This window comes from Mustela putorius, unplaced genomic scaffold, assembly GCF_011764305.1.
Source record: "Mustela putorius furo isolate JIRA1106 unplaced genomic scaffold, ASM1176430v1.1 tig00000680_pilon_pilon_pilon, whole genome shotgun sequence".
In the NCBI taxonomy this organism is placed as follows: Eukaryota; Metazoa; Chordata; class Mammalia; order Carnivora; family Mustelidae; genus Mustela; species Mustela putorius.
Genome location: NW_025421442.1, coordinates 2,218,362 through 2,232,878, shown reverse-complemented (window position 1 = coordinate 2,232,878; position 14,517 = coordinate 2,218,362). Strand labels below are relative to the sequence as shown.

Below are 14,517 nucleotides of genomic sequence, written 5' to 3'. Positions count from 1 at the left end.
CTGCCCTGCCCAGCTACCGAGGAAGACAGAGGTCCCACGCTCAGAGACTCAGGCATGGGCCCGGCCCCAGATGCGAGCAGGAGGCCCAGCCGGTGGTGGGGTAACCCGGAGCCTTGAGGGAGGTAGACCCTTGGGCCAGTGCGCCGAGGTGCCCAGTATCTCCTGGGGAAGGGGCAGATTCTCAAGGGATGGTCCCTGCCCCCAATCCAGAAATCCTACGGCACCCCTCCAGGCTGCTGGGATGGTCCGGACCCTGCATCTCACACTGTAGTCAACAGGTACGGGAAAGGGTGGTCTCTGTCAAGTTTGAGACCATCTGAGTCAGCGCAACTAAGCTAACCTTTACCGAAGGGTTTCCCAAGTGCCCGCCCTGTGGGCTCCTGCGTTGAGAGACCCGCCTCGGCATCTGGGCACAGAGGGGACCCAGGCTGGGTCGCGGCCACGCCACCCAAGGGTCCTGAGACCGAAATTACCTGTCTTGATTTCCCCTTCTCGGCACATTTTGCTTTTTTATCTTCTGAGACCTTCCAGTATGCCTGTTAGGAGAAAGGAGAGTCCGTCCCCGCGCACAGGCCCCGTTCCAGAGGGGGTGCCGGCGTTAGAAGGCACGGTTTGCCGAGCGTGCTGCCGCGTCGGGCTCGGATGCTCCCCGACAGCGGAATCGACTGCACAGCCAGGCCTGGCCGGCAGACGCAAAACCGAGGTCCCGAGCGACCGGGGCTTCGAGGAACCCCCCCGAGACCCTCCCCCAGAAGCCGGCGGTGCCTGGCCCCCCTGATTCTTGTTGGTTGCTGGAAACAGCAGCAAAGGTCAAGTGCGGACAGTGAGGTTTTATGGTTTATCAACTGGCTACACCACAGGTGTTTTCAAGCAGCAAAGTGGGTTCCTGGGACGGTCTGCGGACAGTGGACCTGGCTCCTTCCCGTCTTCTGTACCCGCAGGCGTGGCGAGAGCAGCTCCGCCCCCCCCCCCCCCCCCCCCCGCCCCCCCCCCCCCCCCCCCCCCGCGACCTGTGCTCCTGCTCCCTTCACGCCTGGGGAGTGTGAGGAGAACAGGGCAGCCCGCGAGCGCCTCACCCCCTGCCCTCCAGGGGACCGGCAGCCGCAGGCCCACCCGCAAATGGCTCCCCTGTTCCTGCCTTGCTTTCCCCGGGGTCTTTGGTCTCCCCCTGTGACAACCCACGACGGACGCCCAGAGAGCCGCAGCCCCCCGGGCGGTGCTCAGCCCTTAGGAAGAGCCTAGAGCTGCAGCAGCGGGCGAGTCCCCGTGCACATGGTCCCCACTAAGTGTCCCGCATGAACCCGCCTCCCGGAAGGCCCGGCCAGCACACGCGTCAGAGCGGTGCGTTTCCAGGGAGACAGAGGTCGTCATCAGAACACGTGAAAGCAGAACCAAGCCCGCGGCTGAAGGCGGCGTCCCTCAGAAGGTAAAGTGCCTATGATTTTGTCGATAAAAATGCTGAAGGACACAGGAGCATGAATGCGGATGGGCCCCGGCCGTGCTCGCCAGGCCCCAGAGGGATACAGGACGCAGTGAGAGAGCAGAAAACCAACCCCAAGTGCTGGGCTCAGGTGTGAGGGCCCAGCGGTTAAGGAGAAGTTGCCACTGGCTGCGAAGGGACAGTCTGAGCTCCGGGCAGGGCTCGGGGGCGGCGAGGGAAGGAGCCACATCCCACAGGCTCAGACCCGTCTCTCCAAAGCCGTTCTGCAAACCCAAATGGCGCAAACGCCGCTACCTCCCTTCAGAGAGAAGGAGCTCATCAAAAACAGGCTAGTGGAGGCCACCACTTCGGGTGCTGATCTAACTATTTCCACAGGAACTGGCCCCAGGGAAGGTGACCCCATTGTAGACGCCTTCCTGCTCCCACGTGGAGGAGAGGCCAAGCTGGGAAGTCCTGGGACGCAGCTGAGATGCACCGAGGGCCGCAGCAGGGGCCTGCCTGTCACCGAGGACGTGGGAGCGGTGGCTCTCCCAGAGACGGGCCAGGGCAGCAGTGGGACGCGGACACTTGCTGGGCAGAGTGGCCCACCCCACAGATGGTCCAATTTCAACTAGAATCAAACGTCATGACTGTGGAATCTGAATACAATGATTTGGTGACATTTTTGGGAGAAGACTGTGGTATTTTCCTAATTCTGACCAAAAGGAGTCCTTTCCTTTAGGAAGGGGACACCTTGGGAACCCCTCGTGGATGAAAAGTGTGTCTGGGAATTTGCTTCAAGTAGAGGGAGCAGAGCCCCGGGACGTGGGTGGAGGAGGGTGACCCCGGGGCCAAGCGGGACAGGCGGCCTCAGGCCCACCTTCTCCACTCCTGTGTGGGCTGGAGATTTTCCATAAAGAAAAGGTAAAAAGTCCAAGAGGGCAGGACAGAGGCCCCTGGGTGAGTGGCCGGCCCAGGGAGGACAGAGGCTGCTGGGAGGCAGGGTGAGGAAGTGGCTTCGTGGGGACGGGCCCCTTGCGGGCTGGAGGGCAGGGGGGCTGCGTGGCCAGGAAAGGGCCTGACGCCCCAGGAGAGGCCCAGGGCAGAGTCGGGGAGAAAATGCTGGGCAGGTCTGCGGCCACGCCCTACCTCATGCTGCTTCTCGGAGACATTGTGCGCACTCAGGGCAAACACGGCTTCCCGGGCCCCCACGTACAGGGTGGTCTTATCCTCGCTGAGCAGCAGCACCGAGTAGTTGAAGATGCCCGGCTCGTGAAACTTCTCCAGGTGCACCTCTGGGGGGGGGGAGAGAACATCAGACATTCCCGAGCCTGGACACGGCGGGCATTCCGTCCCGCTTGAGCGCAGGCGCACCACCACGTCGCCAGCGCTGCAGGTGCACCCACTCGCCGAGGCGGCCCCTGCCCGAGGCCGGCACTCAGACCCGCTAAGACAGTCCCACCACCACGCAACCCTGCAAGGCCCCGAGCCACTGTGCTTGACCAGTGCTGCGGCCCAGCGTCCGTTCCGGCTCCCTCCAGTGGGGTTCCAAACCCTGCCCTCAGATGGCCTCCCAGGAGTGTGACCTCTGAGGGCTGTGACCGTCAAGCACGTGACCTCCCCGGCCATCTCAGGCCGCTGACCACGATGCTGTCCACGCTCTCGTGTGTGTGTGTTTAATCTTAACACAGATTAAGTATATGAGAATGTAAACTATTTAAGCTTTTCTTATTCAGGAAAAAAATGTGATTTAACTCAAAAGCTTAAAAAAATCCAATCCAGTAAATATATTCCTTGACTCAAGCAGATTTCGGAGTTAAGCACCACGAAGTTAGAAACAAGTGACGTTTCCTCTCTCAAGAGGCTATTGCACGGTCATGCAGGATGAGAATCGGGCGGCCTGGCAGGGACAGCAGCGTGTCGGGCGTTTTCCCAAGGGGCACTTGCTTCGGTCTGACCGTCCCGGCGTCCACATGAGTGCCGTGAGCCCGGGTTTTGTGGACCGCTGGCTCCACATAAGGACCAGGCGTCCACGCGCTCTGCTGTCTGGATTCTCCCGGGCTGGAGACAGCCACGCGGAGAAAGGCTGACCCGGCGCGCACAGGGCCTGGGACAGCCCACGAGATGGCTCAGCCCTGCCTGCAGCCCTTGCTCCTCTCGCCCGGGAGGCCGGGGCTCTCAGGATACAGATCCCAGGAGAAGAAACAGAGAGAGACTCGGCAGCAAAGGAAAGCAGCTGGCGGGAAGCTTGGCCCCATTCGTCCCCAGACAAGCATGTGGAGCGGCTGCGCCCGGGGAGCGCACAGCACCTCTTCAGGCTGTCAGGGCCCCGGATTCAGAAACCTAAGCGGCAGTCCCCAAACGCGCCCGACAACAGTCCCACGTGCCCTAGGCTCCTGCCGGCCTGCAGAGGGCCGGCCCGTACCTCTGTGCTCCCAGGTGATCCGGGGCTTGGGTGCAAAGGCCACCGCCATTCCCAACACCATGGCCAGGGCGGCAAGCAGCCCCCCGACGGGGGCACACATCCTTGCGCACTGCAGAGCGGGCCCGGGCAGCAAACGCTTGTGGGCCGGGGGGCTGCCGTGGGGGTCCCGGCGGACGCTGCTCAGGGCCTAGCGGCTGTGAGCCACGGCACAGCCCGGAGCTGGTGGACGCTGTAAACCCCAAGGACCCGCATTTCCCAGGTGTCGGGCGAGGTCACCACTGCCAATGTTGAAGGATGCCCGGATCTTAAGCGGTGTGCTGCTTTTTGGCCTCACGAAGAGATTCTGGAAGGGAGAACAAAGGTCAGAGGTCAGGATGCCCGTAGTAACACAGCTTCTATTCCCCACTGCGCCCAGGGCTCTGTCCACGCCAGGGCAGGGGTGGTCAGGGCGCAGGCTCACACGGACACTGCCACCCCGTCACCAGGAGCGGAGCTCCAGGGCAGCTGCCGGAACCCAGACCGGGACGAGCGTCCACCCAGCTCCCTGGCCTCCCCCGTGTGCAGATGTGGCGCATGCCCTGCCGGTGACGTCATGCAAAGGTGCGAACCAGGCAACGGGTGTCCCCTCGGACCCTGGCCTCCCACCCCCCGAGCGCCCGCCGGGGAGGTCAGCTGGGCGGGAGGCCGGGAGCACCGAGCGGAGGCTGAGCCGTGTGCGCACAGGCCACTTCGCACGCGCAGGAGCACACACGCACACGTGACCGTGCCGTGCGGGACAGCGGCCTCCTGCCGCACACAGGCCCTGCCCCTCCAGCCACACCAGAGACGTCCCCGAGCCACAGAACGCACGGCTAGGGGCTCTTGGGGTCCTTGGGAAGCCGCTCGCTGGAGGGCAGAGGCTGCAGGCTGGGGGTGGGCTGGGTGGTGCCCCGGCCCCCACGCCCTGCCCCACGTGCCATCCCCAAGGTGCCCTGCGGTGGGGGGCAGGGTGGCCTTGCTGTGGACCACTGAGGTATGGCAAACGCTGGGGCTCGCCCTGACCCGGGGCCTCTTGCCAGGACGCCAGTGGGACCGTGACCTGATTCTTTCTGACTTCTCAGGACGCACTGCAACCAAAAGCTGTTGGAACAGAGGCAGGACCCCTGTCCCTCCCAGATGTGCTGCCCCAAGAGGCCCCACAGGAGAGCCACTGGTACACCCCACAGGGTTTCCTGTTCTGTGAGATAGCGGAGCAGCCTGCCTCCCTCCCCCGGAGGGGGCCCTGCAAGGCTCAGGCCAATGGGCCTGAGCCCCTCTCTGGAGCCTTCCATTCACCCCCACCATCACCACCACTCGGGGATGGCCAAGAGGCAGCCAGCGCCACACCGCCCTCCACAGTCCCCCTGCTCAGCCTCCCCAGGGCCCCCGCAAGCTACATGTACCAACTTGGGCTGCTTCCTGACACCACAGCCAAACCGAACCTCCCAAGAGGGCATGAGGGGAAGTTCTCACTTCTGTTCAACTAGCCAAGCCACCACCTCCGGGAAGCCCTCTTGGACTGCCTCCTCATCCTTCCCAGAGGTCACCTCTCCTGCGGCTGGAATCCTATCACGCGGCAGGGCTTGCCCTTGGTGTCACTGTGGACTTCACGGCATCTCCCCCGCACCTTTGTCTGTTTCTCACGCCTGTGCCCTGGGCGCCACTGCCCCACTCCACTCAGTACGGAGGACTCGTGGGGGTCTTGGGGGAGGACTGACAGTGGGCACAGCCAGGCTCCGCTGCCCGCTCCCCTGTCTTGTTGGGGCGCTTCTCTGCCTTTCCCCTTCCTGCCGAAGGCGTGCCGGCCAGGCCTATCCTCACCCCGATGCCGCTACAAGGCCATGAAGCCAGGGCAGGGCGCGCGCTGTCCGCGGGGATGGGCTCGCCCTGCGTGGGGGCCGGCACCCTGTCCCACCGATGGCCGCAGGTTTGGGCTGTGTGGTTTCTGTCTCGGGTACTCCAGGCCCCGGGGCCGCGCAGAAGCAGCCCCGACGTGTCACGGGCCACACACGGCCAGGCGCTGGTCTGCGGCTAAAACCCCGTCTGGGGTGCACGGGAAGGGCCAGCCCTGACGCCCCACAGCGAGGGTGGGACTGACACTAAATCCAGAAGCAGACGGGCCACTCAGTGCTGGAGGGACAGGGGGTGGACAGACCAGAGGAGGGACGGAGAATAGGGACGGGGGGGGGGCGGGGGGACGGAGAGAGGGGGCATGGGGGGGCGCGGGAGCCAGGGATGGGGGAGCGAAGGACGGGCACTGGGGGACGGCGAGGGGACGCGGGAGGGGGAGGGGGATGGAGGGGGGAGGGCAGGGTGGGGGGGAGGAGGGGGGAGGAGGGGGGAGGACAGATGGAGGGACAGAGGAGGGACAGAGGAGGGACACGCACCTGCCATAGCTGCCCCTTTCTTGCCGGCCCCCAGGCTGGCCCCTGGCCCATCTTCGTTCTCTCGGCTACCCCCAGGCTGCCCGCGCCCCACGCCCATCCCTGTTCCCCGCAGGCCCACAGCCCCCTGGCTGCCCTCGTCCCCAGACTGACCTCCCACTCCCCAGCCCCACCTCCCTCGCCTGCCCCCAGGCTGGCCGCCGCCCCTGGGCTCCTTCCCCTGATGCTGGCTGTGGGGTCGGTATCCCCTTGCAAACAGCCCCCTCCCACTCAGGACGGGCTCCAGGAGCTCCCAGTGTCACATGTCACGTGCCTGATCAACAGTTCGCTGTGTGGACTTCAGTTCCCCCAGAACTCAGAACAGTCCCCTGGAGTGACGCCCCAGCTCCACCGTGATTCGTGTGCTCAGCCCTGGAGATGGACGGCGGGACAGGGGGACAGTGGCCAGGTCACCTGCTTACCCTCCACCACCTTGCAGAGACAACCAAGCCGTCAGGGGGTGGGGGCTTCCCGACATGCCTCAACCTCATTCCCACACCCGAATGTGGGCACGTGTGTGCCATGCGTGCGCTGATGGGACCCAAGATGCGGAGAGCAGCGGGGTGATGCCGTCGACCACCAGCCTGATGACCGGCAGGTGCACGGGGCAGCAGTGAGGGGCCAGCCGTGGCTGCCCCAGCAGGGAGGCCCACAGATGGAGTCCGAGTGCCTGTGCAGCACCACCAGACCCCGCGCACGTGGCCATCAACAACGCTGTCTCCTTCTGGGGAGGAGGGCTGTGTGTACCTGCACACGCCCCTGACCCCCTGCTTAGCGCCATCCTGGCATTTCCAGGGCAACCACTGCACTGTCCAGGCTGGATGCTGCTCCTGGGGGACGGCGGGGCCACCCTAGAATGGCTGTCCTGTCATCACAGGGAGCTTGGCCTCAGACGCGGGAGACCCAGGCAGCCCCAGGAGACGGGCTCGTGAGCATAGAGCACCACACGCTCGCGGCCACTTGGTAGCAGGTGGGACGACCCACATTGTGTCCAGGGAGGGTGCCACCCCCAGCCCCCACGGACACACGTGGAAGCATATGCGGACGCACACCCAGCTCTGAACGGTGGTCACTGCTGCGGAGGGAGACGAAAAGCCAGGGAGCGCTGCCGGTGTCTGTCGCGTGCACAGTGAGCTCACACCGCTCTGCGCCGGACGGACCGGTGTCTGTCGCGTGCACAGTGAGCTCACACCGCTCTGCGCCGGACGGACTGACAGCTCTCGCCTCACCGAACCCAGCCCCTGCGCACACACGCTCCACCCAGTCCGCCCGGGGGCAGAGCGGCACGTCCCAAGGCCATCTGTGCGCCGGCCCCTCCCCCAGGGCCACCGGGTGTCCACGACCTGTCTGTCCCATCCGCATGGACATGAAGGAGGGGGCGGGGCCTCGTCTGCTCTCTAGGCTGCGCGCCTGTTAGCACAAGGCAGGCGGGAGGCGGGCCCGTCCCCGGGGCGTTACCTCAGGGACCTCCACGCTGCTCACCCAGCCTCAGTGCAGGGACCTGGTCGTCCCAACTCCCCCCGAGATCCCCAACGACTTTTTTGTTTTACATAAGGAGATCAACAAACAAAATCAAAGATCAATGACCTGAGGGGAAAATACTGGTAAGGCAAGTGTCGGGGCTTGGAGTTCCGACTGCGCGTCACCCACACAGGCCAGCAGCCCGGCCCAACGGGGCAGGGAACGGAAAGCACACACGTGTGAGCCCACACGTAAGCACGGACAGTGCCAAGAGCTCTAGAGGTAGAGCTGCATTTGCTAACACAGCCCCAGCAAGCCGGCCAGGCAGGTCCCGCGGCCGGCACCGACGCCCACACAGCACGGCGGCTGCGGAGCCCGTGGGGCTGCTGGAGGCCGGCCCGAGCCACATCCGCGCAGGACAGGAATGACCACAAAGAGAAGGGGGGAGGGTGCGGGCTTTCCTTCTGCTTTTACGTGAAACGGACATTTCTCTTTCCTTTCCAGCTGGAACTACATGGTCGACGTGAAGATCCGTCACAAAACGGCCCCGATCCAGAGCCAGGGTGACACGGAGACCGTCCCCGCACCTAGGACCCCGCTGACGAGCCCCTGCACTCCAGGAGAAGCTGGAGCTTTGCAGGGCCCCCAGGGGCCCGCAGCCCAGAGACCGGAACAGAAACACAGGGCGGGTAGGGCAGGCGTGGGACGGGGAGAGGCAGGCTGTGCGCGGGACTCCAGGCGCCCAGCACGGACAGAAGCCTGCGTGGCAGCAGCCGCGTCCCGACCCCGGCCCTGCGGAGCACACAGGCAGCTGGCACCAGCCGTGTGCCGGACCCCACTGAGGCTTCTACGAGGTGTCGGCTCTGCTAGACTGGGACGCATGTGGAGAAACCATGTTTTTACCTGTATCTGGCGCCTCCAGAAACGTCCCTCAGTCGTTTCCAGGACGGAGTCTTCAGAAATCTGGGCTCTGAAAGGAACAGGAAAGGAGACCATTTCAGCACGTAAGTCCTCCGAGCCTGTGCCCACAGCATCACGACTACAGGTGCACTGAAAAGGAACTCTTGCATTTTTTTTTTTTAACCTCCAGACCCCGGGATGGGCGTGGCACTCATGCACTTGTGCAAACGGGAGGGAGGAATGAGTGTGCAATCGCGCCCGTGAAGGAGATGTAACCTGGTGGGTCCCCAACTGACCAGTCCCTTCCCTGCAGAGTAAGCCCGCCAATACGCCCCACCGTCTTGGTTCGCTATTTGCCAAAAGAGAATCAGGCCGTTGGTTTCAGATCTGTAACCTCGAGAACTCATCCTCCCTGAAATCCAGCAGTTGGGGGGAGCCCCCAGAAGGGAAGCGCGAGTCCAGAGGGATGACACACGACCACGGAGAATGGGAACGACCGCCCCAGCAGGCACCGGGCAGGTGCGCGAAGGTGTCGAGGACTTCCGTGCCAGTCCCCGTGGTTGTGAGTGATCCACCAGTTTCTAAACCTCAGAATCAAACACAGCATTTTTTGGTGGTTGGGATATAGTTTTGTTTTCTTTTGCTTTAAGAGCTGGTACAACTCGTGCCATTTTCTGGAAGACTGCTGAGAAGTAGGAGGTGCTCGCTGGAAACCAACACTGTCTCTCCCACACAGCACCCCCGGAGTGGGACCCGTCACGCCCGCAGCACAGAGACAGCCGGCACTCCACCCCATACCTAGGACTCCCAGAGTCATGACTCCCAGGGTCTCCCAGGGCCCCTTGTGGCCCAAGACATGTCCCAGGAACCCGAGCAAATGGGACCCCTAAGCACCGGCAGAAATGGTTTTGGATTCCTCCATCTCACCGTCTGATTCTGGGTCAGGTACTGGACGGTGCAGCGCATAGGAGCACGCCAGGGAGCGCCCCCCGACGAGGCCGTGCCCTCCCAGCACCCAGGACCCACATCTTCTGTTTGAACGCTGGGGGAGGTGTTGCCACAAATCGATGACAGGCGACGGGCAAGTGTGACCAACCGTGGGGCTTACCTGTTCGCACGGGCAGGCCACCTGTGCGCTCCCCAAAACACGGGGAAATAAAGTGATGCATGCGTTGCAAGAGAACTGCACAAATAACCCGAATGCCAAGAAATCTGAAACTGAAAAACTTCTCTCTTCTGGTAATTCAGTTAAGCCTTTGTCACGCCCAGAGCTGCTTGCTCTGGGGTCGGACAAGGCGCGTCTCGCGTTTCTGCGAATTTCACGGCGCTGAGCACCGAGGGCAGGTTGTGTGTCTGTGAGCCCCGTCTCACCGCACCTCGCCACTGCCCTCCGCCAAACAGCTCTGAGCCCCATGGTTCCTGACTAAAAAGGAAAAAGACACTTCCGGCCCCGCTGACAGCCGGTCCCGGGCCCCAGCTCTCTACACGTGTCTACGCTCGTTTCTCGACAGAGAACCCCCCGCGCTGTAATTCGGCACCGCCACAGCGGAGGGCAGGGGACGTCCTCACACAACTGCTGGCGTCCTGCCGGACTCCGTGGCTCCCTTCACGGTGCCTTTCTCCGACCGCACAGGAAAAGAGCCCAGCAGTCCTCTTGTGAAACCGGGCTGGAGTTAGTCAGGAGCGAGGAGCGCTTCCCTCTCCCTCCGGCCAGCTTGGCCTTGGCCTCCGCTCCCCACGGTGCGGGCGAGCGTGGGAGGCGCAGCCCACGCCGAAGGCAGCGGTCCCGTGGCCGCTCTGACCACAGCGGAGAGCGAAGGCCAGGCTCGTCCTGCACGCGTCCGGTCTCTGTTCTGCAGATGTGACCTCAGCTCCCAAAAGCCCCTGACCCCGACCGCGGGTTTGCGCATCAAAGCAAGAGGCTCCTCCGCACCTCTGAGAAGGGCAGCCAGGAGGCCAGCTGCTCTAGGGCGCAGTGGCGAGGGCCCGCAGGGCAGCACGGGCCCACAATCCTGCCCCGGTTCCCCACCAGGAATTCGGACGGCTGCACCCAGCCATGTGAGGTGCCCACGCAGGGGACCACTCGGACTCTGGAAACGGTGGACGACCGCGCTGCTGGGGAAAGAAGCACGAAGTGAACGGCGCGCTCACGCCCTCCTGGTGGGAGTGTGAACGCGTGTGGTCACGTGGAGCACAGGACGCAGGCTCCTCAGAAAAATCAACAGAACTACTCCGCGATCCAGCAGTTCGACGTGTACACACACACCCCGCACGTGCACACGTGTACACACACACACACCCCCCGCACGCGCGCACGTGTACACACACACCGCACGCGTACACACACACCGCATGCACACACGTGTACACACACATGCACCACACGCACACAGTGCATGCACACACACCACACGTGCACAAGTGCACACATACACACACTGCATATGCGCAGGTGCACACACACCACATGCACGCAGGTGCACACACACACACACACACACCGCACGCGTGCAGGTGCACACACACACACACCACACGTGCGCAGGTGCACACACACACACCGCACACGCACACGCGTACACACACACACCAGACGCACACAGGTACACACACACCCCGCACGCACGCACGTGTACACACACACACCGTACCATGCAAGTGCACACACACACCACACGCACGCACGTGTACACACACACACCAGATGCACACAGGTGCACACACACACCGCACGTGCGCACGTGTACACACACACACAAACACACAGAGCGTGTAATATTATGCAGACATCAAAAAGAATGACATTGTGCAATTTGCAAGAACGCGGAGGGACCTAGAAACTATCATGCTAAGTAAGTCAGAGAAACACAGTTTACTTACTCGGGTATCTAAAAAACAAAACAAATGAACAAACAAAAAAACCAGACTCTTAAACAGAGAGCAAACTGGGGTCACGGGGGCAGGCAGTGGGGGGAGGGGAGAGATGGGGATTCAGAGGTACAAAGTCCCACTGACAACGGAAGGAAGTCTCAGGGACAGGAAGTAGGGCACAGGGAACATCACCAGTAACCCTCCCAATGCCACGTGGTGACAGATGGGGACACTTAACGGTGACAAGCACCGAGTAATACAGACTTGCCGAATCGCTGCATAGTGTGCTACTCACATATGGCTCCCACTTGGAAGCTTACTCAACGACTCCACCAAAATACAAGTCTCCATGAACAGCAGACAGACTTCCCATCATTTCTGACTGATTGGGCCTTTGCTGGACCTCCATCTAAGGGATCTGACACAGAGCACAGAGGTCCAGCGGCCGTGAGTGCAGAGAAATCCCAGCTCAGTGCCCCGGGACAGGAGGGGCAGGCTTGCAGCCACCGAGACCAGGAAGTCCAGGAAGTGGGGGTGTCCCTTGTGGGCTCACCCGTGGGCGCCACCCAGCACTCCCAAGCTTCCTTCAACCCCACAATCCTATAATTTACAACCCTATAATTAAATAGGATAATACTGGACATTCAGATCTTTGCCAATTTCTCACTTAAAATTCATTTTTAAAAAAGCAGGCTCCACACTCATCAGAGAGCTGGAACGCACCACCCCGAGATCAAGAGTCCCACACTCTACCGACTGAGCCAGCCAGGCACCCCTTACCATTTCCTTTTAAAGAGTGATTTTAACTACCAGCAAACTCAACCCAGGAGCTCTTCTAACCACAGCCTATCTGCAGAAGGTACTTCCTTCTGGCCCCCGCTGAAGGCTTCTGTTGCTCGAGGCGCACATTTTTGCAGTGAAAGAGCTGGTGTCCCCTGCCCTTCCTATACTTGTTTCCAGAACAGTCCATCACCCTGGGACTGGAGCGGGCCACAGCTCAGCAGGCAGGGATGGAAACCACCCTCTGTGGCAGCGTCCGGCTCCACGGTGAATGGAGGCTTCTCGAGGAGCTCAGGGCAGAGATAAGGGGCACCCCAAGCCCACAGCAGGCATCTCCTCCTCTCTGTGTTGGTCAGGGCATGAAGGTCTCACAGAATTGTCTGGAGCTGTGCCCACCCCGGGGGCTGGCTGAGACTATGCTCCAGGCCACCTGGGGCAGTGTCCTGCCTGCCAAGTGCCCGCAGGGGGAGTGTGCACAGTCTCACCAGGGGACCCGACTCCTGCCCCTTGCACAGGCCTAGCCCAGCTGCAGAGCGACCAGCAACCCTCTCCGCTCAGCCACAGTGGGAGGACGGGCCTTGGAGCCCGGACAAGCCCAGGTCTAGGCGGACAGTTCTTTTTTAAGTCTAAAAACCACAAAATGCCACTCTCTGTGTTCCTCTTTAGTGACTCCTTAAAAATACACAGCAGGGTCCCAGAGCCAGGCCAGCTCGGCCGCAGGCCGCCGTCCAGCTCAAGTCTGCGAAGGCTGAGCCAGAACAAGGTCCTCTGGTTGCACCCGGCCTCCCTCTGGGACGGGGCCTCTGCTCTCCACTTGGCAAAAACCCATTAGAGAAGGCACATGCCGTGGGCGAAAGCACTGTGAGTGCCCCAGGGGCTGGCCCCCAGCAGGACATGGGGTCCACCAGCACGCCCGGTGGCCGCCACGCTGGCCTCTCTGCACAGCCACCTGCACACAGGCATCTGCTCTGACTCGCCAGCTTCTATACCGCTTCAAGGGGACCCCCAGAAACGCCCCCTCAGGCCGCACAGCCGCTGCAGAGTGCCTGGCAGCCAACCTGGTCACGTTGAGCCTGGGCCCCTGGGATCCGTGCTCTAACCGCACCAGCCCACGCTCCATCAACCATGGGCCTCGCGGCAGCTGTGGGCAGGTAGGAGCTGGACAGCACGGGTCTCCATGGCTGCCAAGAGGACCCCTGCCCAGTCCCCCGCACACGGCTTCTGCCCCGAGTCTCAATCATCTCTACTTTCCAAACAGCACACAGAGGCACAGCCCGATGTCAGCACCGCCACAGCCTGACCTTTGAGGGGAGCACGGGGAGCCCCACGCTGGACCGGACTCGCCCGTCCCACTGACCCTCCCTCGTGGTCCTCCTCGTCTTCCGGATGCTTCCAGGAGCCGACGCTGCATGTGGGACGAGGCCACGTCAAACGGTGCGGGTCTGGCCTCGAGCAAACCCCCCGTTCAGGGTGGTTGAAACAACTGGACCGGACCCAGCAACTGCTCTCGTCGGTCCCGACGGCAAGTGGGTGTCTGGAGCGGCCTCTGCTGAAGTCCCAGGTCAAGGGAAGCCCAGACCCCGGATTCCAGGGGTCCACTCTGCAGCCTCCACACAGGAGAGGGGTCTATGCCCCGACCGCAGGCCAGGCTCGCCGGACGCCGGCCCTGTGACCTGCCCTGCAGCCCAGAGCGTCCGGCCTTCCCACAGTGTGGACGCCGCAGCAGGCAGGCGTCCCCTTTCTGAGGCCCGTGTCACCTCCCGAGTGCCACGGAAACATGGCTGTGGCTCTGGCCCCGCCTCATGTCATCTTCTGGCGGGAGGACGTGGGCTGGAGGCTGGATGCCCCTCACGGTCCCCAGCCGGCCTGAGCAGCCACCTTCCGTCCTGGGACCCGTGCTGGGGAGTGCAGGAGAAGCCAGGCAGCGTGGACACAGTGGGGTCTCCTCACAGCTCACAAACCAAAAATCAACGGGAAGATCTGCTAGAGCCTCTGGAACCTTCCTGCACCAGTATAAGCCACGCCGCCCTCTGCCCCCAGTAGGGCCTCGCCACTGCATCCCTGGTGAGGACAGAGGCTTGGCCCCGGCTGGCCCCTGCTCGTGGCAGCCACGGCAGGGCCATGGTTGTGCCCGCAAGCCTGAGAGAGGCCTCCAGGTGCTGCCCCCAGGTGCCCCCATGCAAGCCGGGCCCCTCATCCAGGGACAGGGACCTGGGGGC

At 62.7% G+C, this 14,517-nt stretch overlaps 1 protein-coding gene across 6 annotated transcripts in view; it reads right to left on the bottom strand.

Moving 5' to 3' along the window:
• Nucleotides 1–14,517, bottom strand: part of SEMA4D (semaphorin 4D) — an 83,011-nt gene that overhangs the window by 24,552 nt on the left and 43,942 nt on the right. For 5 of the 6 annotated variants that reach the window (XM_045083019.1, XM_045083018.1, XM_045083020.1 and 2 more), the window contains exons 2-5: nt 8,651–8,717; nt 3,846–4,188; nt 2,570–2,715; nt 474–536 (exon numbers count right to left, since the gene is read on the bottom strand). In XM_045083019.1, coding sequence (XP_044938954.1) covers nt 474–536; nt 2,570–2,715; nt 3,846–3,945 — 309 coding nt within the window. In that variant the 5' untranslated portion in view covers nt 3,946–4,188; nt 8,651–8,717. Of the gene's footprint in view, nt 1–473; nt 537–2,569; nt 2,716–3,845; nt 4,189–8,650; nt 8,718–14,517 lie in introns of those variants that run through there. The other variant, XM_045083023.1, reaches the window with a different exon arrangement.